We start from the raw sequence: 23,629 nt of genomic DNA on the forward strand, positions 1-23,629 counted from the left end.
GAAACCAAAAAAAAAGCAATCAGCTTCAACTTCTTGGGCATTTTCTACTTCATTTTCATAGGCCAGATAAAGTAAGCTACTTTTTCTTCCTAGTTTCTTTTCATTCAAAGGATTTTCTTAACTGCCTTCATAGTCTTGTCCTATTGATCTCTTGCAGTCATCCTGTAATCAAGCATCAAATGGAGCCTTCATTATTTTCCAGCCTGAGAACAAAACAGAGGAGAAATTCTGATCGATCTCTGAATAGACACTGTTTACTTGGTTTATTTTGTGTGATTTCTATAATTATAATCCTTTTATTTCACCCAATTGTTTTGATTTATTTCCCAGGCTTTCTGAAAAAGCCTGATTTAACAAACTAATGATATGGCTCTTCATTGCTGTGGCTGTATAAGCAGTGTTTTGGAAGTGATATCTGGAGGAGGAACTATCAACTATTTTTGGCAATGGGAATGAAACACCAAGCAAACCACAAAGCAACCAGATCTCCTTGTCCTCTCCACTTAAAGAATAGATGTTCTGTGCAAGACACTGCCTGTGGGGAAAAAAGAACCAACAAAAAAACCAAACCACAACAAACCAACCAAACAAAAACCCCCAATACAACAAAAACAAACAACCTCCCCTAAAAATACGTAACTGCTTTAAGAATAAAAAGGGCAGGAAAAAGTTTATCTCCATTTGAGATGGGAATATTGGCTGGTCCTCAGCCTTGAAAATAATGTTATGGGAATGTACAAATTGACATCTGCCTGAACCAGTTTAGGAGTTTAGGGAGAGTGTGTTTCAAGGTTGAATGAAGTGCCTCTGGAGTCCACAGGCAAGGATATTTCATTTTTTATAGGGGAGAATTTTTAGAAGGAATTATTGATTTTTTTTTTTTTTTTTGCAAAATTTGCTTCCACCCAGTCCCAAGGCTCAAAGTCCTCTGGCTCCTGCAGAGCATGGCTCTAGAGCAAACTTTGTGGCTTATGTCCAGAGGAAAGGCAGGGGGTTTCCTGATTCCTTTCCCCACAGCAGGAGCCCTGGGAGGTTTTGGATGAGGAAAACCTGTGCTGCTCTTTGAACATGAGGCATTCAGAGCTGGGTGAGGCTCAGGACTGCTCTCAGTTGATGCTGCGCAGCTGAATGAGCAGCTCCAAGCCAGCTCTCAGGGGTGAAACAGGGTAAAAGAAGGTAAATGCATTCCTTAGCATGGAGCTACCAGAGTGGAGACTCTTATCAGCCAAGTGGGGGAGTTCCCCAGTTGCCAAAAGGGACACAAAAGTTTGGAGGTGAATGCAAGGCAGCTGTTCAACCAGATTAGTCCAGTGCAAGTGTAGTGAACACAGAGCCAAACACTGAAATATTTGCAGGGCTTTAGGAAATGTTCAAGAAAACAGAGCCCTTGCTGCTTTGTCTCTGGTAGCATTGCCTAAATTCCTGCATAACCTGCAGGTTTGTCTTCTCTTTCTTCCTTGAATTGTTCTCTTGTGTTCCCAACACATCTAAAATTCATTTTATCATCCCTATGAAACAATAGAAATAATAAAAAAACCTTCAAAAGGCACATTTTTCAATGGTCCCACGGTATCTTTGGCTGAAGATTTGGTAGCAGAACAGTTCTTAATGTCTTTTAAGTTCAAGTTCTTGCTGGGCTTTGACCCATCTAATTTTCTCCCTGCAGATCTCCACCCCATCCTTGTAGTCCTTGGTACAGCTGCCTCTTCTTCCAAAGGAATTGAACCTTTTTTTTTTTTTTTGTCCTGAGTTCTAGCTAAGTCTCCCTGTTCATCCAGATTGGTCTCTTTCCCCAGTGCCTCATCTTTTGGGGATGTTCCTGCACCTGTTGGATTTTGCTCATGGAGAATTTCCAGCCTTCCTGCTCTCCTTTGCCCTTCAGCACTCCCTCCTTAGGGACTTTGTCATCCCAAACAGGCCAAAGTTTGACCTCAGGAAATCCAGGGTGGAAGTTCTGCTGGCAGCCCTCCTTACACTTCAGAGAATCAAAACCTCATTACTCTGTCCAGGAACAGCTCCCAACCCTCACATCTCCCACCAGTCCTCCTCTGGTGCCTTCCCTTATCAGCTCCCTCCCTGTGCCAGAAAATTCTCTTCTGGGAACCTCCTGTCCCATTTCCCCTTTGCAGTATTGTATTTCCAGCAGAAACCTGGGAAATTGAAATCCCTCACCAGAAGATGAGGTTAAAAGGTAGTCAGCAAATGAAATTACATGTGGATATTCCCTTTCTCTCTTAGGGCTTGTGATCACGGAGTTTTGACGATTTTGGGGTTTTAAACGTTTTTAATCTGCAAACCCCAGTGTGCTGAATCCAGGCAGAAACTTATTTTGGACACCTGGAGCAGGAGATGGTCTCAAGGTAGGTTTGAAATTAGAGAAGTTATTACTAATTTTAGATTTCTGTCCAGGCTTGCAGCTGTGCACAGCTCTAGTCTAGATATAATTGTGTGGGAAGTAAAAAGTTCTGAGCTGCAATTTTGGGTCTGTCGTGAGGACTCCTGTATCTTCAATGATATGATGCAAAGAAAAAAGGTTTGCATCGTGAAAATTGTTCACTGTTGGTAAAGCTCCAAGAGACTGTGAAATCTTCATCCTTGGAGAGCCTCAAAACTAGGTGATTTTTCATGGAATTATATAAACAATGGCTTTGCTTGGAAGGGACCTTAAAGATCATCAACTCCAAGCTGTGGTTATTGTGGTTGATCACTGGGAACCAAACAGTGGCCTCTCCATCTCTCTGTGTGGCTGCTGTGCACCTAAAGCTGTTACCAGCCTCAACAGAGCCTGAAGATATCTCTAGATCAAAATTTAGACAGCTTTGGGACCTGCCTTTGGGATGCAGGGAGCTGGATTTCACCCAGGAGATGGAGTTGCTGTGCCCTCCTGAAGTCAGGACAAGCCCTGCACTTTGAAAGGCTCTTCAGCATTCCGAGGGAAAACTAGATTTAATGGAGAGGAGGAGCTGATCTGCCACTCTCTTTAATTTAAGAGATTTTCTTCTCTCTTTGTAGTTGTTTTTTCATTCTTTGTTCAACTTTTCATCATCTAATTTGAACCATTTTAAAATAAGGTGGGGTTCCCCCTCTCTCCTGCCCTAAGCAGATGAGAAACTAAGCCTATCACTTCAGAAAAATTAAATTTCCAAGTGATATCCTGTGTCTCAGGAGTCATTCCCACAGCTTTGAAATCAACATGTCTGGGATGGGGTGTTTCACCTCATCTTTCCCCTGTGGGACAAAGTCTTCCCAAAGCTTTAAGTCTTTGCAGCTGGAGAAATGCAACTCCACCTGTTTGTTCCTTGTAAATATGTTTTGAAAATGATGGAGGAAAGCTGCATAATTCATCAGAGAAGAGTTCTGTTTTCTAAATAGTCGAGCTGCATCTCTTCCCACTTCCTACTTCTGTCTATATTCACCCCCTGATTAAAGCCAGGAACATGCAGTGAGAGAGGCAGGCAGGGATTTAGCCCCAAATGTGTCTCCTTCACTTTCCAAAATGTCAACAGAGCCCTTACACAAGCTCCCAGCAGGTTCAGAATGTGGCCACCCTGTAGGAAGAGCCTTTGAATTCCTGAGACATGGATCAAGATGCAGGTTCTGTGCTGCTTCCCCTGTTCAGCAGCCCTGGTGTAACCCCTGCAAATCCAGCATTTTCCTAAGGAATGTTTGTGCAAACACACATCAGGATACACCTGAGCTCTGGAGCTGATCACATCTTATAATTCAGGGATGAATTGTATAAGGATTCTTCTCTGTTAACAACTGTTGAGGGGGGTTTGGTTTTTTTTCCCCTTTGGAAGGCTTTCTCCTCTCAGTGGAAACTTGCTCTATCAGAGATTTATGTCTTTCTGTTGCATTTAGTTGCAATCAGGCAGTGGTGGCACTGCTGCAGAGACAAGGGCAGCTGCTTGGGCAGAGAGAAATCAGGTGGCACTTTGAGCAAAGAGCAGTTCTGGGACACTTTTAGCGCAGGTCCTGCTCCAAGGCCGTGTTTTATGGGCTGTTTATGTGCTGAGCTGCCAGGGAATGAGCTAGTGAGGATTTCTAAGCCTGATTTGATTCAGGTGCTGCTGATGGTGGCACAGAGGAGCCCTTGTGTCCTCTGGGGAAGCATCAGTGCTCCTGGGGAGTCATTTTCATCTCACAGACAGGAAGAGTTATGGGAGCTCAGCTGTCAGTGTTTGGTACCTCAAGATTTTTTTGACAAGGGGTGACTTCACACACACTCCTCTTGAGTTTTAGAAATAAGTCTAAAAATGTTGCTATAAACAGCTCAATTACTGTAAAATACAGTTTATGCTGACACAAGCCATGCTTGCCATGGGCAGGGACACCTTCCACTAGCCCAGGTTGCTCAGAGCCCCATCCAATCTGGCCTTGGACACTTCCAGGGATGGGACAGCCACAGCTTCTCTGTGCCAGGGCCTCCCCACCCTCACAGGGGACAATTTCTTCCTGATATCTAATCTAAATTTCCTTTCAGTGCGAAACCACTCCCTTTTCTCCTGTCACTCCATGCTCTTGTAAATAGTCTCTCTCTCCTTAGCAGATTATTGTCAAAATACTAAAAACTTGAGAAATAGATACTCTGATAACAGATAATATGTCTGAAATGGATTCTTCTCCACCCCCAGTAATGAATCCAGCTCCTTGGATTTACCTCTTGATGAGGGTATGAGTCTGCAAATATTCACTTGTATACATCTTCCAGCTGAGAAGAGCTGCCTGTGTTGGTGGAGAAAAATTTCATCATGGAGCTCTTATTATAAAGTTTTGGTCTTAAAGTTCATTTAAGGTTGGCAACTGGTACAAAAATGTTGGCCTGGCCTCAGGATCAAACTTTTATTTTTAATACAACTGATGGGAGCAAAACTGGTTGTGCACTTCTCATCAGCAAGCAAGTTTCAAAATAAGAATATGACAGAGCTCAGCTGCGTGGGATTTGAATGTGAATGACTGGCTGGGGCAGGAAAAATCTCTGGCAGTGTTTGTACAGCATAATATAGCTTGGATCTTGCCTTTGGGAAGTGTTTTAATGGGGACTCGAGGTATCAACTCACTTTATTTTTGCACAGAATAGTCCATCTGATATATCTAATGATGATGGGTGAGAGACTTTATCTAATTTTTTTCTTGTATTGAACCCAGGAACTATTTCATGTGCTCTTACTAGTTAGATATAATCATCACATTAAAAAAAATAAAAAAAAAAAAATTGAGAGAGAGTAAAGTCATCCATGTGAAGATCAGGGTACAAATGCAGATTTTTCTTTTGCAGTAAAACTTCTAAATCATGTCTTCCCAGCCTGAAGACTCAGTGTTTGCACATGAAATTGCAGAGAAGAAGATATTTGCTTTACCTGATCCCTTTGGTTCCCTACTTAGAGAGTGAAGAGCTTTGATCTGAAGTTAATAAAAAAGAAGCATAATCTGTATAAAACAGACATGCCCGGGAGACTTTTCAAATAACTGTTCAAAAAATATTTTGGTTTTCGTTGAGGGCTAGGAAGTTGGGCTAGGAAAAAAAAAAAAAAAAAAGAGAGACTTTTTTCAAGCTGAGACATGCACAACTATTTTTCTATCTGACCCTTTAAAAGAGATTATGTGAGGAGGTATCACTCCTTTGACTCCTGAGCTGATCCTTGTTCATGCAGATTTGATTCCCCATCTTCCTGTTGGAAGATCCCCATGGTACAGAATAGGATTTTTATGATTGGGATGATAAGTGGAGTGTCTGCAGAGTTTAAAGAGGTCTATTCAACATGACTTTTATACCCATTTCTGTATGACCAGTGAGTTGCCAGAGTTCTGCTGAGGAGCTTTTGAAAAAACCATGGAAGTGTTGGCTGGAAGGCACCTCTGGGAATCCTCCTGAAAGGGCAAATTGCCCCAGGTCACCCCAGCCATGGCTTTGCCTGGCTGGATCTTGAAGGCTGATGAAGTTTCTATGACACAGGAGTCCTTGAAAATGATACCTTGTCATTTGTGTGGACTCATCCCTCCACAAAAGCATTGCAGGAATCTCTGACTGAAGGAGGAAAAGAAAAAAAATGTGCCCATAGCTGCAGAAATAAGGATTAATTGGTTTGTTGCTTTTCAAATGAATTGGCGTATTGTATTTTAAAAGTTTAAGCTGGTTCTATATTTAGCACCTATGCTTCTAGAAAAGATTAAAAGGCTTTTGTTCCCCTGATCCTTAGGATAATCAGGCTTCAAATTGGAGATCAGGACATACAGAATGGGATAGGGGAATTAATTATTCAGAAACTCAGATTGGCTCATATTTTTTTCCTGTCTTTCAAAAGCTCTAAAGCCTAAATGTTTATCCCAAAATATGGGATTGTCATAGAATGGTTTGGGTTGGAAGAGACCTTTAAGATTGTGTTGTTCCAACCCCCTGCCATGGGAAGGGGCACCTTCCACTGTCCCAGGTTGCTCAGAGTCCCATCCAACCTGGCCTGGGACACTGCCAGGGATGGGGCAGCCACAGCTGCTCTGGGAAACCTGTGCCAGGGCCTCCCCACCCTCACAGGGAACAATTTCTTCCCAATATCCAATCTAACCCTGCTCTCTGTCAGTGTGAAGCCATTGCCCCTTGTCAAGGATCTCTCTTCCACTGTGGATGCATTGTTCCAATAAACACTCTCATGGCCTTGGTCTCCACATTCTGTCTTTCCAGGGGATGGTTTGGGGAAGCCTTGGAAGACAGGGAGCCACATCCTGTTCTTTATTAGTTTCCTTCTGTTTGCACAAAACACAAAATAAGTCAGAGCTGCACAGGCCTCTGAGCTGCTACTGTTTTATGGCACAAATAATTCAGGGCCACAGGGCAGAATGACAGAATTACTCACATTAATCAAGTATTTCTGGATGTCCAAAGTCCAGCCTGCTGCTCAAAGCAGTATTATATCTGAAGTCAGGCCAGGCTGTGCAGAAATGTGTCAGGTTGAGTCTTGAAAACCTTTAAGGCCACAGAATGCCCATCACCAAAACATCTCTAGGCAACCTCTTCCTGTGCTTTGATATTTTGCTGTGCCTTTTTCCCCCACCCTTATGTCCATAAGAACTCCTCTTGCTTCAATTCAGGGCCATTATCTATTGTTCTGTAGCTGGGCATGTGAGATCCCAGTTCTTTGGCCTTGGCAAAAGCCTGTCAGGGATTGGGAGGTGGATTTGACACATCCCCAAAGTTTTATTTTCAGTGTAATAAAGGTCCACTGCCTCAGCTTCTCCTCTCAAGACTGGACAACTTTGGTGCCACTCCACTGAAGCCATTCCAGTTTACTTTTAAAAGATTCTTTGAAATAGCTCTTCATGCTTTAGGAGTGTTTTTATGGTTTATCCAAAAGGATGGATAATCGTGGACTGGCTTTCCTAAAGGCCTGTGCTCAAATATATGAAGCACAGTATTTGTTTTGTGTTCCCTTGGCTTCCTGTCTGGGTCATCCCTAATTTTGTGTCTCCCCCATGACACCCAGGAAATTCTATACTCTTGCCACAGAGAAAATACAGAGGTTTTGCCTTGGACTTGAATGAAGCAAAAACAAAACAAAAAAAGGTTTTTTTAAAAGTTTTTTTGTCTTACTCCTACTGCTTGTGTCATTAATTAGGCAAAACAGCAAGGAAATGCTTCTTTGAAATGTGCATCTGTGGTTTTCCAGGTAGGAAAAAAAAAAACAAACCCTGGATATCACTGCATATGTCTTATTATCATGGTAAATGTTAAAAAGTGCAAGTAATGCATGTTACTATTGAGTTTTCCTGTCAGTCCAGATGAGCACATTATGGAATAAAGCCCGGGTTCCCAACTACAAAAGAATGTCCCTTCCCTTCTCAGACTTGGTCAAGAAAATGACTTCAGAAATAGCAATGAATTATATAAGGCTGTACCCTGGCTGTCTGACAACCTCCCATCTCCCCAGTAGGCACAGTACTAACTTTATCCCAGCACAGCGCCCGGGCTAATATGAGTCATCTGATAACCTCCTCATTGTGCACTGACCTCAACCTTGGACCAAAATAAACAGAAATTCAATTACAAACCTCTCCTTGGTGCCCTGGCCCTCCTTGCAGTGTGTCTGGAGCTCTGAGGAGCGTGGCAGACTCTGGAGGCTTTGCTTTCTCTCCCATCCGGCCGCGATGAAACAGGAGCCTGGGATGGGTTGTGTTTTTGTCCTCTAAAGAGTCTAAAGAGGCTCTGAGCCCGTGTTCAGTGGGTTCAGCACTTGCTCTGCTCACTGCAGGTGAGTTGCTGCTGCCTGATGCTGAGCAGGAGTTCTCTGGGATATGGGAAAAGCCTTGCAGCTTCCCCTGAAGGCAGGACCTCGTGTCTAAGATGTCATTTCTTCACTTCCCCTGCTTGCATTAACAGACAGGAAAGATTTTTCTTGTAGATTTATGATTTTTGGCCATTCCTCCTTCCTGACAGCCAGATGCCAGCTGGGGATCTTCAGGAAGAGAATAGGGCACTTGGGGAGGGGAAAGAGCAGGGAGGATCAGTGATAGGCATTTCTGGGATAAGTTTTCCTCTGAAACAAGTCCACTTTGAAGACACAAACCTCTGTCTGTGTCCAGGAGGGACCAGCTGAGATGTGCTCTGAAGACAAGAGAAGGATGGCACATTGCCACACGTGGACATTGGCCTATTAAAGCACTGGAGTGAGCAGAGATATCTCCAAAATAACCTCAGCCCTGCCACTCTTGAGGGGTTTTGTGTCCTTGGACACTCAGCTTGTGCCTCTTCCCTCCAAAACAGGACCCATCCCAAAGGGTTGGCTTGTTCCAAAGCCTTTTTAGGGAAAGGTTTAAGGTTTTGTAGTTTGTCTGGAGAAGATTCCATGGGGCTAATTGATGGAGGGTGCTGAGCATCCCTGCACCAAAAATAAAGCTGCTCATCTTCTAAAGCCTTGATTTAAATCTGACTGAGCTGTTCTCTGTGAGTAAATTATAGAACAATTTTACCTTGGTCTCTGGAGCAATCTAGTGCTGATTTCTCTTGAAATAAGTATTTAAACATCACAGTGAAAAGCAGATGTTAAATTTATTCTATTCTCCAGTGCCTCTGAACTGTTTGCTTGAAGGTAAGCCCCCTTTCCTGTTCTTCCTGTGCATTGGTCATCTGTTCTCCAATATCTGAAACCACTAAAGCAGGAAAGTTATCCATGAAGGAAAAAAAAAAAAAAAGGTAATGCAACAGGTTTTTTTAAGGGGCATTTTCAGATGCATCATGCAAAAACTCCCCAAAAGATTTAATAACATTGTCATGTATGAATTTACAAGGATATGTGTATTTCTACAGCCAGGGGATAATTCTGTAAATAAGCACAGCTCTGCAACCAAAGATACATGCAAACATGCCCAGATATACCTAAAGATTTGTACAAACCCTGCACTTATTTGGCTTTAATAACTACCCACATGTCTGGGCAGAGTAAAAGTGAATCTGACAAAAAATTCTAAAGGTGAGTCAAGAAGTTTGGGTGGAAGGCACTCCTGAAACATGGAATCATTCTGTTTAAGAAGACCCTTAAAAAGTTGGGACTTGCAGACACCAAACTTTCAGCACTGAGTGTGACAGAGGAAGAAAAGATGGTTCTGTTCTGGGAAAGAACCTACTCACTTAATTTGTACCCAAACTACCCTGGAATGAAAGGATTCTTTCATCTGAACGGTTCAGGCTCAAAGCACCTTTTGTTTCACATGAAGCCTGAGGCATTCACCTCCTGTCACTTCGCAGGTGAAATGTTTTACCTCCTTCATGGCACCATCAGAAGATCTTTATATTCAGCAGAATGTTTCTCTCTCATGTCAGTCAGTTGGGGAAGATCTGTGCATGTCGTTCCTTTAAAAAATGGTTTAATGATGCAGAAGTGCATTAATTTTGGCTGTCCATAGTCAGGCACCTCAGAGTGATCTTGACTAGTATGGAGAATTAACTTTCCAACATCTACCGAAGCCACACAAGCATAGCAGTTTCTTTTGGAAATGAAACAACAAGCACACACACAAGTTTGCAACATTCTGTGAGTCTGGGGTAAGATTTTGGACTTCAGATCAAGTGTAGTCCCTCTGTAATAAGCACAGAAGATAAAAAATGAGGTGGCGATATTGGTTTTCTTCCTAAGGAATCAATAAGAGATTATTTGGCCTCGTGTGGTGCTTGGAACTCATTATGGAATTCCTTGGTGCAAGTAATGGCAATCACTTGGGAACAGCAGAGAGAAATCCATTTTTGTGATGATCCCTAATTTTTTTGCTCCTCACCCAATTATCTGAATTGCAATGTCTGTCTGTGCCTCTGACTTTATATGCAGTCCACCCACTGAGAAGATTCTGGAGCACACAGATTCTGTCCCTCAGGAGTATTAAGGGTTGTTTTTCTCTTGCCACAAATTCTACCTGTTTTAATACCCTTTAAAGGAGCAGCTCTGTAGCTTAAATAACTATCAAGCTTATATTTTAAATTTAAACCTGTGTCTGTTAGAAGGTCCTTGTCCTTTTATTTTTTGTTCTGACCCAGGACAAAGTTCTGCATACATTTGCCATCCTGGAAGTGAGGAGTCATCCCCAGTGACCTGTGGGTCCCTTGGACCTCAATTACCCCGATGTAATAATAACTGCCAGCAAATGTCTGCATGTTCACCCAGGGATAATCAATAACACTTTGGGCTCAGAAACAGTGATTGTTCACTGGAGGCTCTTTCACTTATCTTCCTGTGAATTGAAAATTTGGGATCAGACAAACCTCCTTTTGAACAATGAGGATGGTAGTCCTTTTTTACTTGCAAAGATTTGGGAATTACCTTTTAACCAAGACTGTCTGAGAAGGTGCTGTGAGGACAGTTCTCTGATGGAAAATGCATATTATTAGGCATCATCATCAGCCTAGATTTGATGCCAAGAAAGCTTTTAATTTCTCCCTGTCTAGGATGAGTAGAGGGAGTGATCCTTGGCTCTCTGCTCAGAGGAAACTCAGGAGCAGCTGCCAGGTGGGGCTGAACAGCAGCCACCTCCCCGCCTGTTCCACTCAGCAGCATCCTTGGAAGCCAGGCACTGGGAAAGGGCAAAGCAGAAAGACACAGGAGGCTGTTGCTCAGCCTTATGGTTCTTATAAACAACCACTGTTGAATCCTCTTTCTGCTCAGGACCAGGCAGGGAAAATGGGAGAAGAAAGAAATGCATAGATAAGGCACCAAACCCCTTAATGACAAGCACTTAGAATGTCCACAGGTGTATTTCTGGTGCAGTGAAGTGATACAAAGTGGAAGACCAGCACATGCTGTTCCTTTAGGTTCCTCAGGTGAATTCATCTGACATGAGCCAAGAGTGGACATAGAATCATGGAATGGTTTGGGTTGGAAGAGACCTTTAAGATCATCTTGTTCCAGCCCCTGTCATGAGCAGGGACACCTTCCACTATCCCAGGTTGCTCAGAGCCCCATCCAGCCTGGCCTTGGACACTTCCAGGGATGGGGCAGCCACAGCTGCTCTGGGAAACCTGTGCCAGGGCCTCACCATCCTCACAGAGGATAATTTCTTCCCAATATCCAATCTAACCCTCCTCTGTTTAAATCCATCCCCCTTTGTCCTGTCACTACATCTCCTTGTAAAAAGTCTCCCCACATCTTTTTTTTGTGGGCTCCCTCCAGGTGCTGAGGGGCTGAGCAGTTTGATGTTGCTTTGCTGTCACAGTGCTCTGCTCACCTGGATCCAACTGCAATCTCCCCACAAGTCAGAGATAAACAGCAGATGAGACATCTCCTCAGAGCAGGAACAGCACAGCCACAGAAACCTCTCTGAATCTGTCCCTGCAGGCTGGGTAGGCTTACATGTAATTGAAGGAATGCTGGAGGCAAATCCATTAAGTGGGTTTTCAGTAGCACCAATGTCCTTCTAATGGTACAGACAGAGGAATGACTCTCAGGTCAGTGCTGCCTCTACAAGGAGGCTGGAGTTCCTTTTTCAGGACATGTTCTTGCATTACCTTTGCAGAAACATCTGCCAAAAGGGCCCAGTGGAGTGGAAAGCAGCCTGAGCCTTCCTGTGTTCCTGGGGGATGTACTTGGGAGAGAGGACTGGCTCTTTCTCTTTTTTTGCAGAGAAAGGCTCTTGCCATGATTTCTTTCTCTGAAGGCCTGGAAATTTTTTTATTTTTGTTTTGTTTTGTTTTGTTTTGTTTTCATATAACCTCCCTGGTACGTTGTTTCGGAGCACACAGGGAGTGTTTGATTGGGCTGCAATGATCTCCACAGCCTGAGCATCAGGTGCTGCAAAGAGCTCAGCGTTTGCAGAATTATCTCAGCGTTTGCAGAATTATGGGTCATTTTGGGCTTACAGAAATAGATGTGATCTTTAAGGCTCCATTCCAATAGCTGGCTCTGATGACAGCTCGAAATGCCTCACAAAATGAAGTGCAGTTAATGCTATTTCTGTCCTGAGCTGATCTATGGCTTTTTTTTTTTTTTTTTTAATTATTATTCTTAAATATTAATAGCAATGTCTCCACAAATGATCTGAAGTTCAAAATTCCACATTTCCTGATCATTTAGTCAATCCATTCCTCAAGCTAGGTGCTAGTTATGCTAAAAAGATTAAAGAGCTCTTCTCAGCAGGGTAAAAATCTGCAGGATTGGGATCACTGTCCTTAGGTGAAATGGTTCCCTTGGGAAAAATCCCAGAGAAGCTGCTCCTGAGAACCTACTGGGAAATAAGAGGGGTTTTGTTTGCTTTTTAGAAGTCCAGAATATTTCATTTATTTTTAGCTGTCTGGCAGTGAATCTGGCTGCTTTAGGGATGCTTAAGCTCTTCTGAAATTCAAGTGAGGTTCCTTGTTTTTCCTCCAACACCAAAATGTGAGCAATAGTTTTGGTTCCACAGACCTGTCAATTCAGTTATGTTTGTTTAATTGATAAAGTCTTGTTGGCAAATATTTTGGTTCCAAGGGTTTGACTGGCCCATGACACAGGCAGGGATGTATAACAGGAAAAGGTTTGATAAAGTTGATCTATAAAGAAAGCTTTTCCTAAAAATCAGGGGCTACTCAAAGCAGAGTTCTAGAAAGGGTTGGAATGTGATGTGTGTAAACAGGAGCTGAAATCTCCAGGTTTTCAGGGCTGTGGAACTAAAATATGACAGTGCCTTTATGGCTCAAATTGAAAAACAGCTTTCATGATAAATTTAAGGCTCCTCTTCGTCTTTTAACAAATAATTTAGGTATTTTCCCACAGAGGATTGTTGATTTCAGTGAGAGCAAAATCAGAAAAGAATTCCAGTCTGAACTGAAGCAAGTGGAGTTTGAAACCTTGCTATGGGAAAGGCATTATACATTTTTCATAGAAAACAATAAAATATTAATTCCTTTTAGTGATTTAGATGAGCACTATAAAAAAATAGTATTAGAACTGGGGCAAAAGAATTGCATTATTCAACCACATCCTCTTCATTACATGTTATTAAAGAGATGTTAGATATTTTGAGAGGAAAAGGGCTTTTATAGCTCTGGTTATTAAGAGTAAAAAACTTAAAATTTTATCAGTCTTGGGAGAGAGAACTGAGGCTGAGGGAGATGTTTTTTCCCACTCCTTTCTTTCTAAAGAATTGAGCATCAACATTATAATCAAGGAATTTTGCTTGAGTCTTGTGCTGGGAACAGCATTTTGCAAAAAAATATTCATCAGGAAAGCCCTCAGAAGGGTTAGAGCCTGGAAACACTGACATGCCAAGCTCTCTCCCAGTGATTCCAAAAGAGGTCAGATGGATTCCACCAGCCATGGAAAACTGCTCCCATTCTTGTCCCTCCAACAGCACCTAAGTTACTATAAAAGGCTTCTCCTGAGTCCAAGATTGTGGCGTATTTGCTCTTTACAATCACAGTCCATTGGGTGCTGACAAGTTCAGAGCAAGCCTAGACCTGGTTATGCTATAAAAAGTTAATTTTTATGGATTTCTCATTAATTTCCAAAGGGTGGTTTGGGAAGGTTTGTTTTACAGGCAACCTGTGCCTGTTCAGGGTGGGTTTAAAAACAGAAAAATGCAAGTGGTGCTGCTGTGCTGCTGATGTTCCTCCTCCCAAGAGTTGATGCCTGGTTTGGCAACCATTAGGAAACTGTTGGATATAAGTGGGTAAGACAGATCTAATAGGAGAGATGTCATGGAAAAAAAGAGTGATTCACTGTTTTGGGCTGTGCCCAGAGCCCAAAACCTTGGTTTAACCTGGTGTCAGCTACATGTCTATAGTTTGACACAAGCACTAGGACAGAGAGCTTTTTTCCTTGGCTCCTGGTGATCCTGAAACTCTTCTTCCACTTTTGATGAGCGTTTCCTTCAGGTTGATCACATCCCATTTGGATAATTACATGTTGGTGCTGTGGATGTGTTCTGCAAGCAGCAGCTGGAGCTTGGAGAAAACACCTTTTCCTTGGAAACCCCTGCTCTCAAAGAGGTTTTACAGCAAAGTTCTCCCAAGGTTGACACAGAAGGCTTTAAACTGCATCTAGTGCTTAAAACTGTGACTCTGCCAAGTTCTAAATATTGAAAAGACCTGAAATTGGAGGTCTCCTATCAGGCAAATTTGCAACATAGCTCTCTTCCATTGCAGTTTAACACACTGTTCAGATTCCATTAAGTTGTCGCACAGAGTGTAGCCAGGGAAGTGCAATGGCTTTTGTTTCCTAGATAATGGACATTTAAGGAGGAGACAAAACTATTCCTGATAAAACAAGGGAGGCAACATTGCTGGGAAAACTAAAGAGAAAAAAAACCCCAAAAACAAAAAGCAGTGAGCACCTAAGACTTTTTTCTTGTCCTTTTTCTCTACCTACTCTACCTCACTGAGCAATTTATGTATTAGCTTTCCTTATTTTTTTCCTTTTCTTTTTTTTTTTTTTTTGCCTGTTTACTTATGGAGCCAGTTCCTCTTACCCTGAAATCTGATTCAGACTGAAAGAATAGAATTTGTGGCTCTCCAGTGGTTTCCAGAAAGTCCAGGAGCAGACACAGATGATTTTTGCATGGGCGATTCCTGTCAGATATTTTTCATCCTCACCTTATCTGTGACTCTTGCATTTTTTATTCAGCTTCGTTGCAATGCCCTACTGCTTTTCAGCAATTTTCATGCAGGGGAAGAGATGCCTTTTCCTACAGAGCCGATCTTACATCTGGTTTTTATTGCTGTGTGTTTGAAGATTGACTTCGTGTTTCAGTGGTCAAGAAGAGGAGAAGTTATTTCTACTCTTTATAACCAAGAGGGTGGGAAGGCTGTGTGAATGGATTTAGTTTGGTGCTGGGTTTTGTACATCAGGTTGAGCTTTAATTGAATTTGGTTTATATTCAGTAATAATAATCCCAAAATACTAAGTTCAATGATCACACTACTGTTATGCTTGAGGAGTCTGGTAAAGCCCTCTCTGCCCCAGCTGGAAGGTTTCTTGTTGATCTTAAGACTGCTTAAATAAGATTTTTTTTTCATGCTGCTTGTCTACCTCTGAGCTAATTTGCTTGCTTCATTTTGTTTGGAAAGCTTCTGCTAAAACAAACCAGGGGGGAGAAAAAAAGGATTTGGCTGTCTCTGAAACAAAGTTGGTGGAAAATATTTTGCTCTGCCTGTCAGAAGTTATTACATTCTTTTTGCTACAAAGCTCTCCTGATTTTTGAGCAGAGCCAGAAAATTTGGCAGGGAGGCTATTCTGACGTCATGGTGCTTTCTGCCATCCTTGAAGAAATTCACTCTATGCATTTATTTTTTTTTTAAACATGTATTACTTTAGAGACTTGTCAGAGCTTTACTATGGGAATCCCTGAGGATTTCTTAGCTCTGGAAAGACCAGGTGTTTCCCATCCCAGTGGAGAGACTGTTCTGGCTGGCCAAGACCTGCTGCTCCTGGCAGGGAGGGATGGGGTAACAGGTGGCAGGCTGGGAGCTGTGTCTCCAGGGCTCTCCACAGAATCCCAGAATGTGTAGGTTGGAAGAGACCTTCAAGATCATTGAGTCCAACCCAGCCCTGACACCTCAACTAGATAATGGCCCCATCCAGTCTTTTTTTAAACACATCCAGGGATGGTGACTCCACCACCTCCCCTGGCAGACAATTCCAGTATTTAATCACTCTTTCAATGAAAAACTTCTTCCTAATATCCAACCTGTATTTCCCTTGATGCCGATTGAGATCGTGTCCTCTCCTTCTGTCAGTTGCTGCCTGGAGAAAGAGACCAGCCCTGCCTGAGCACAGCCACCCTTCAAGGAGTTGTGGAGAGTGATAAAGTCACCTCTGAGTCTCCTTTTCTCCAGGCTAAACAACCCCAGCTCCCTCAGCTGTTCCTCACAGGGTTTGTGTTCCCAGCCCCTCACCAGCCTCGAGCACATCCAGAGGAGGCAACAAGTGTCTCAGTGTCCTTCCTAAACTGAGGGGCCAGAGCTGGACACAGCACTCAATGTCCTTCCTGAACTGAGACACCCAGAACTGGACTGGCTGCATGAGGCTCTGAGCAGCCTGGACTAAGGGAACATGTCCCCCTGCCCATCCCACAGGATGGTCTTAAAGATCCCTTCCAACCATTCTGTGATTCTAGGACTGGGACTGATGATTTCCCATCAGAGAATAAATCAGGGTTACGTCTATTTTGAGAAAACTGGCAATTTTTTTTATCCCTGCTCGTTGTGGTGATGCATGAAGTCATGTTGGATAACGTGGGTGTTGTTACATGCCCCAACCCTCCTCACCTTGTTGCCATCTGGTGCTTTGAGACCTGCAGTTACACGAGTTGAGAGTTCTTTGTGTATTTTCTTTCCTCTTGGAGTGTAAAACAAATAGGAAAGGCAAGGTTTCATTGCCCATATGCAGTGAAATCACTGCTCTTTCTTATCCTAAGTGAGTCTGGCATTCTGTGAGATGCAGAGCAATGCTTCAAACCCAGGCCTTCACTTCAAGTAGAATAAAGAGGCTGAAGGCACTCAGGGCTCTGACCACGAACAATTGATGGTGCAGCAGTTGATTCTCTGATGCCTGGAAGGATGTTAATACACATCCTTCAGGTTTCTCCTGCTTTCTCATGAGAGAACAAACCAGGAGAATTCCTGTTTCCGAGTGGTGTGCCTAACAGCTCCAGGGCTAAAGCTGATTCTGCTTTCCTCCCCTGTTCAGCACTCTCATTTATAGATTTATGGCTCTGAGTAAGAAGGGAAGTATGAAGCTGGCTGTAATTGGTACAGTGCATAAGTGTAAATTACCATTTCAAATGGGTATGCTCTGCCAGCTATTGCATTTTTTATTTTTTTAAATTATTTTCCCTGTCTATTGCTCTTTTTAGACTGTGGGGATTCGTTTGATGTGTGGAATATTTTGGCTCCTGGGAAATGAATCCTACCCCAGGGCCCCCAGCCTGTGGGAGGTTCTGTTGTGCCTCCCAAGCTGTGTGTGAAGGTGTTGATGGATTATTTTAGAGGTGCATTGATCACCAAAATATACTGCAGGTATGGAAGGTGTTTTTCTTTGTTCCTTCATTTGGTGGGGGTGTTACAAGATGTCCCATGAGCAAAGCATGTCAAAGCTGTTTCTGATGAAGGCCCAGTGGTCAGCTAACATCTCCAGCACTTTCTGGGCAGCCTTCAGCCCCAAAAGGACTTCCAGAAAAGGGATATGAAAAGTATTTTGCTACTGGGCTGCAAGCAAGTGAAGAAACTATAGCAGGGTTATAGGGATGAGAAGCTCCATAACTGGGAAAAGTCATCTGAATGTGAGAAGCAGAAGACCAGCACTGGAGCTGTGGAGGAGGGACTTGGAAAGTTTAGGAGACAACAGGGTAACTGGGAAATGCAGGAAGACAAGGAAGTGGCTGAGAAGCTTTGCATGCCCCAGCCTCAAACCTGAATTCCCACTTGGGATACCTTAGTTTTGGAGTGAGGGTCTCTGGGTTTGGCTTTCCTGAGGAAATGCTACACAGACACAACATTTTGGGCAGCTGCAGTGCTGATCACATCAAATCCTGCAAAAGGGAGCTAAAGGAAATCCAAAGGGTGGCAATGTTACCCAAAATGCTGAGCCACTTTTGGGGATGCATCCAAGGGAATGGTTGAAACTGAACTCCTGTGCTGCAGACTGATAGTGCCTGCATGGACCAGGCCTGGGAGAACAATGTCCCTCCAGTTTTTGGAGCAGGATGAGAGCCCAGAACTGGATGTCCTGTGCTAGTCAGAATGATTTTCCCCACGAATCTCTGAAGGGATTTTTGTGCACCTTGGCATTAATGCCCAATACAGCCTGAGGGAGAATGTGGTCATCATAAACTCTTGAACCACAGCGAGGTGCCAGACCTGGGCTTGGAGATGTTGTCCTGGGTTGTAGTGTAGGATGTACACAAAGTATTTATTCTATCACCATCTTCATGAACTGTTAAACCAGGTGGGGCAGTGTTTTCCCAGGCCCCTCCTTTGGGCTCTTCTGCTCATGGCCCATCAATGCCTTGCCCAGGACTCACAGGGAACTCCCTCCAGGAGTTATCTCTGTTTAATGGGCCATCAAGGAGCCACTGCACGACTCCTCATCCCATTGGGAGATGCTCTGCCCAGGGGGAGGAGCCAAGCATTCCCACCTGGAGAGAATCTGGGATTTGGGACAGGACAAGCAGCCCTGACCCACTGGATTCCCAGAGGAGCAGAGCTCCCAGACCTTTCTACAGGATTGCTACTTCAGGAAGAGCACCTCACCTGGACTGCTTCCACCATCCTGCTCAGGTTGTGTTCTGACTCTGTTAGTGGTCCTTTGTGTTATTGCATTTATTTTATTTTATTTTTACCTTTTTACCTTTCTTCTTGTGAAATTGTATCTCTGACTTGGAGCCTCTCACTCATTTTGCTTTCAAACCACGACAGGTGTGATCACAGACACTGCCTCAAAGAGGAGCTCAGTGGCACTGGCCTCGTGGTGTTGACTTCCAAGCCAGCACCCAAATCTCTCTCCAAGGGAGCTTTATAGTGCAGCAGTGTGGCTTTTGGGGACACTGTCCTTGTCCCCCCGCTGACATCTCCGTGTCTCCCTTGCCTCCAGATCTGCAAAACCGTGTGCCAGGGGGAACTGCTGGCCCAGCAGGATCTGCAGGGAGGCTGAATGGTGGCAGCTGGTGTCGCCTCTTAATATAGAAGTGAGGGGTGTGTCTGCACAGGCACCGCGGTGCAGAGTTGTGCTGCACACTGCCGGGGCTTGGGGCTCCGACACCCAGCCCGAGGTGCACTGTGAGCACACCAAAGTGAATCATTAAAAAACTATGGATATTTATCTAATACCAATATCCAACTATGATGGACAAAGACTCTCTCTAACAGTTTAAAGTTAGAAAGTGTGTGTTTATTACGACACTGGGCAGCGTGCGGGATCACTCCCAAATATACACCACAATTTACAGATGGTCACAGGGTCTTTTATGCACAGAGGTATTGAATACCCAAAACACAAATGCATATTCCTAACTCTGGTACATCCCATTCCCCGCTTCCTATGGTAATTAGCCCAAAAAGCCATTAAGCATGTGTAGTTTGTTCTTTAAAATGGGTCGGTGGTCTTTTTTATAGGGTAGGGTCCTAAAATGATGAAGTAAGATGGGTCTTCCTCTCTTTGACTTTTTAACCTTTGACAGCTGAATCCTGTTTTTCCAGGACTGTTTGATTTATGATGGTATTGTATTCATGGGGTCTATTGATTATTCAGGGTGCCAAAGCCTAGTTTGACAGCTTCCCTGATTTATCGGTTCCTTCAATGATTTATCAGTTCCTTCAGTCTGGCTTCTGTTATCAAAAGGGAAGTTTTAACTCCCTTACCTCAGTGATATTTATTTTAACTAAGGTCTTTAATTCTTCTAAATCAGTGCTTCAAAAGGAAGGGCAGAGGATTCTGAAGGGCTGTCAGGAGCAAGCCCAGGTGGTCCTGAGTGCTGTGGCAGCAGGGTTGGGAGGGATGGGGATGCCCAGAGCATCTCTGTGTCTGCTCGCCCAGGGAACGGGAAACCAGGAGCTGTGGGATGTCTGGAAAATGGTCCTGCAAACCGTGCTGGAGCTCCACGCTGTCTCTGCTCTGCTGATTGAAGCTTCAAACCCAGCGCAGGGTGAGCTCTGTGCCCTGTGTGTGTCCTCTTAGAGCTTTCCCATCCCCCTCTCCAAAGCTGTTTGGATGGGACTTCTCAATAGTTAACCCTGCAAATGAATAAATCATAATTATGATTCAAGTAATCCTGGGAATGAATAATTCATTTTAATAATTGAAAAAAGAAATTTCAGCAAGAAGCATTTTACTATTACAAAAGCAAACATCGATTCTTTTTTTTGATTTTATTATTTTTTTTTCAAATAATAGGTATATTCTCCAGCAAAGCCCTTTTCATCTGGCTGCCATACCCCAATTATGTATAATATGAAAGAAAAATTGTCTTCCTCGTGTGACAGCCATAAATGAAAAAAAAAAAAGCTTTTTTTTTTTTTTTTTTTTTTTTTTTTTTTTTTTGCAAGAGCCGTCTTCAATGCTAATGAGTAAGAAAGGAAAGGGGATTAAGTGACACTTAAATCATATTCACCACCTTCCTGAGAATAGAACCAAAGAAAGCAAGTCAAAATGTGCAGAGCCTGAAGCAGGAATCGCCAGCTAGTCAGGAGGGATTGGGAGGAGGGAGAGGTAAAAAAAAGGGAATGTTTTCCTCTAGAGCCGTGCTGCTAAGAGATGGTGTAGGCTAAGCACATGGCTTGCAGCCAGCAAAGGCATCAAGATGCTGCGATGATAAAAGCCTGGTTAATAACGTTTAGCACCGACAAAAGGCTTTCAAGGGAAAAGCCAGACTTTGGTCCTGGGAGGGATGGGAGCGGAGGCACCTGTTAGCCCCATTTTCGGGTTGTTTCAGGAGAGAAAAGTAAAGTACAGCGTCGTGAGTTTTCTCTGAGCTTTCAAATGCTGAGCGTGACGGGGGATGGGGCAAAGCCACAGGTTCCTAAATCCAAAAGAGCTCTGATTGCTTGTGAAATTGTGAAATGCATATTGTGGTTTTGGAGGGACTTAGGGCTGACTGTGTGGACCCCCCCCAAAAAAAAAAAAAAAAAAAAAAAAAAAAAAAGGAAAAGACACAAACTCGCTCCACCCCAAAGGAGGAGAGAAACTGCCTTTACCTGTGTCTTTCCCCGCTCCTCGCCCCCCTGTTTACCATCACAGGTCGTCTCCACCCGCGGCTGGTCCGAAGCCACCGCGGCGCTTTTGCATCACGGCGATGACATTTATAAATGGAGGTTCACTCCGCGAGCCACAGGCACGGAGCCACTGCCTCAAGGTCAACTCCAGCCTGCGGCGGGGACGGGAACAGCACCGGGGTCAGGCTGGTCCCGGGGCTGAGCTCTGAGCTCTGAGCCCTGCCCGGAGCCGGTGGGGCTGGACATCCCCCGGCGGGGCTTCGCCTGAAGGGACAAGGGCACCATTCCAGCGGGGAGAGGTGGGCGAAAGAAGGGCGGAGGCTGTTGCTGAGCCCTCGGGGGGTCTCTCCCCCCAAAACCTGGCTCTCCTGGAGCTTGGGGCGGGGAGGAAGGGGGAGAGGTGTGGCGAGCATCCCCCGTCGGCGGGTGCGCGCATCCCTCTGTAGCCGAGCGTGTCGGCGCTGTGCGTGTGTCTGTCTGTGTGTCCCTGTCCTCCCCGCGCGTGTGACACCGCGCCCGTGTCCCCTGTGTGTCCGTGTGTCTGTCCGTGCGTGTGTCCGCCGGAGGAGGAGCCGCCAGCGAGGCGCAACAGGCGGATGGAGGAGGCGGGCGGCGGGCGCTGAAGGAGGCGAGCGGGGCGAGGCAGAAGGGCAGGCGAGGAAGGGAAGGAAGGGAAGGGAAGGGAAGGGAAGGATGCGGGCGGAGGAGCCGCTGGCGCTGGCGGCCCCGCGGGCGGGCGGCGAGGCGGAGGCGGAGGCGGCGGGCGAGGAGCGGAGCGGCGGCAGCTGCTGCAGCAGCGAGCGCCTGGTCATCAACATCTCCGGGCTGCGCTTCGAGACGCAGCTGCGGACCCTGTCCATCTTCCCCGACACGCTGCTGGGGGACCCCAGCCGCAGGGTGCGATACTTCGACCCGCTCCGCAACGAGTATTTCTTCGACCGAAACCGGCCCAGCTTCGACGCCATCCTCTATTATTACCAGTCCGGGGGGAGGCTCCGCCGGCCGGTCCATGTGCCCCTCGACATCTTCCTGGAGGAGATCCGCTTCTACCAGCTGGGCCAGGAGGCTATCGAGACCTTCCGGGAGGATGAGGGTTTCATCCAAGAGGAGGAGAAGCCTCTGCCTCAGCATCACTTCCAGCGCCAGGTGTGGCTGCTCTTTGAGTACCCCGAGAGCTCCGGGCCGGCCCGGGCCATCGCCATCGTCTCCGTGCTGGTCATCCTCATCTCCATCGTCATCTTCTGCCTGGAGACCCTGCCCGAGTTCCGCCAGGAGCCCAAGGGCCCCCAGCCCGGCTTCGGGGAGGCCGCACAGCTCGGGGACGAGGCGCTGCTGCTGCCGCCGCTGCCGCCCCCGAGCGGGACTCCCCCCCCTCTTCGTCCCGCCGCCGGCTCCGGCCCCTTCTTCACAGACCCTTTTTTCCTCATCGAGACCCTGTGCATCATCTGGTTCTCCTTCGAGCTCCTGGTGCGCTTCTTCGCCTGCCCCAGCAAGCCCGAGTTCTCCCGCAACATCATGAACATCATCGACATCGTGGCCATCATCCCCTACTTCATCACCCTGGGCACCGAGCTGGCCCAGCAGCAGCAGCAGAAGCAGCAGCCCGGGAGCAGCAGCAACAATGGGGGCCAGCAGCAAGCCATGTCCCTGGCCATCCTCAGGGTCATCCGCCTGGTCAGGGTCTTCAGGATCTTCAAGCTCTCCCGGCACTCCAAGGGGCTGCAGATCTTAGGGAAGACTCTCCAGGCCAGCATGAGGGAGCTGGGCCTCCTCATCTTCTTCCTCTTCATTGGGGTGATCCTCTTCTCCAGCGCTGTCTACTTTGCAGAGACTGACGACCCCGACTCGCTGTTCACCAGCATCCCTGACGCTTTCTGGTGGGCCGTGGTGTCCATGACCACCGTGGGCTATGGGGACATGTATCCCATGACCATTGGGGGCAAGATTGTGGGCTCCTTGTGTGCCATTGCAGGGGTGCTCACCATTGCCCTGCCTGTCCCTGTCATCGTGTCCAACTTCAACTACTTCTACCACCGAGAGACTGACCACGAGGAGCAGTGCCAGTACACCCACGTCACCTGTGGCCAGCAACAGTCACCCTTCTCTGAGCCCAAGAAAGGGGACAGTAACCAGTCCCTCAGCAAATCTGAATTCCTGGAAGCAGAAGACCTGGAGTCCATGAAATATTCCAACTTCATCCCTCCCAATAACCAGGGATATAAAGAGAAGAAAATGCTGACAGAGGTGTGATGGGTTTTGTTGTCCTGGGTCCAGACACGGAGCTGCAAGCTGCTGTTACAGTTGTCTTCCTGCAAGCAGCTGGATCTATTCAGCATTTACATGCCAGACTGTGAATTGTGATACCGTAAACAGAATGATTGTGATAATGGGCTCTTCTGGCCTGATTTGCTGTTTCTCATTACTGTGTGCAGCCAGAAATGTTCTTGCTTTATTCCGTGGAGTGCTAGCTGT

The 23,629-nt window shown here is 45.4% G+C and overlaps 1 protein-coding gene and 1 long non-coding RNA gene across 2 annotated transcripts in view; one reads left to right on the top strand and one right to left on the bottom strand.

Annotated features, from left to right (window-relative positions):
* The window catches only part of LOC310908274, a 260,105-nt gene that overhangs the window by 174,754 nt on the left and 61,722 nt on the right, over positions 1 to 23,629 (bottom strand). The gene's annotated exons all lie outside the window — the stretch shown is intronic.
* Positions 21,851 to 23,407, top strand: LOC310908518 (potassium voltage-gated channel subfamily A member 6-like; the record flags this gene model as incomplete). The annotated part of the gene is made up of 1 exon (XM_083859632.1): positions 21,851 to 23,407. One exon carries the CDS (start codon positions 21,851 to 21,853, stop codon positions 23,405 to 23,407), a length of 1,557 nt encoding a protein of 518 aa, XP_083715758.1.

The sequence above is a fragment of the Zosterops lateralis genome, assembly GCF_965231275.1.
Source record: "Zosterops lateralis genome assembly, chromosome: 4".
Lineage (NCBI taxonomy): Eukaryota > Metazoa > Chordata > Aves > Passeriformes > Zosteropidae > Zosterops > Zosterops lateralis.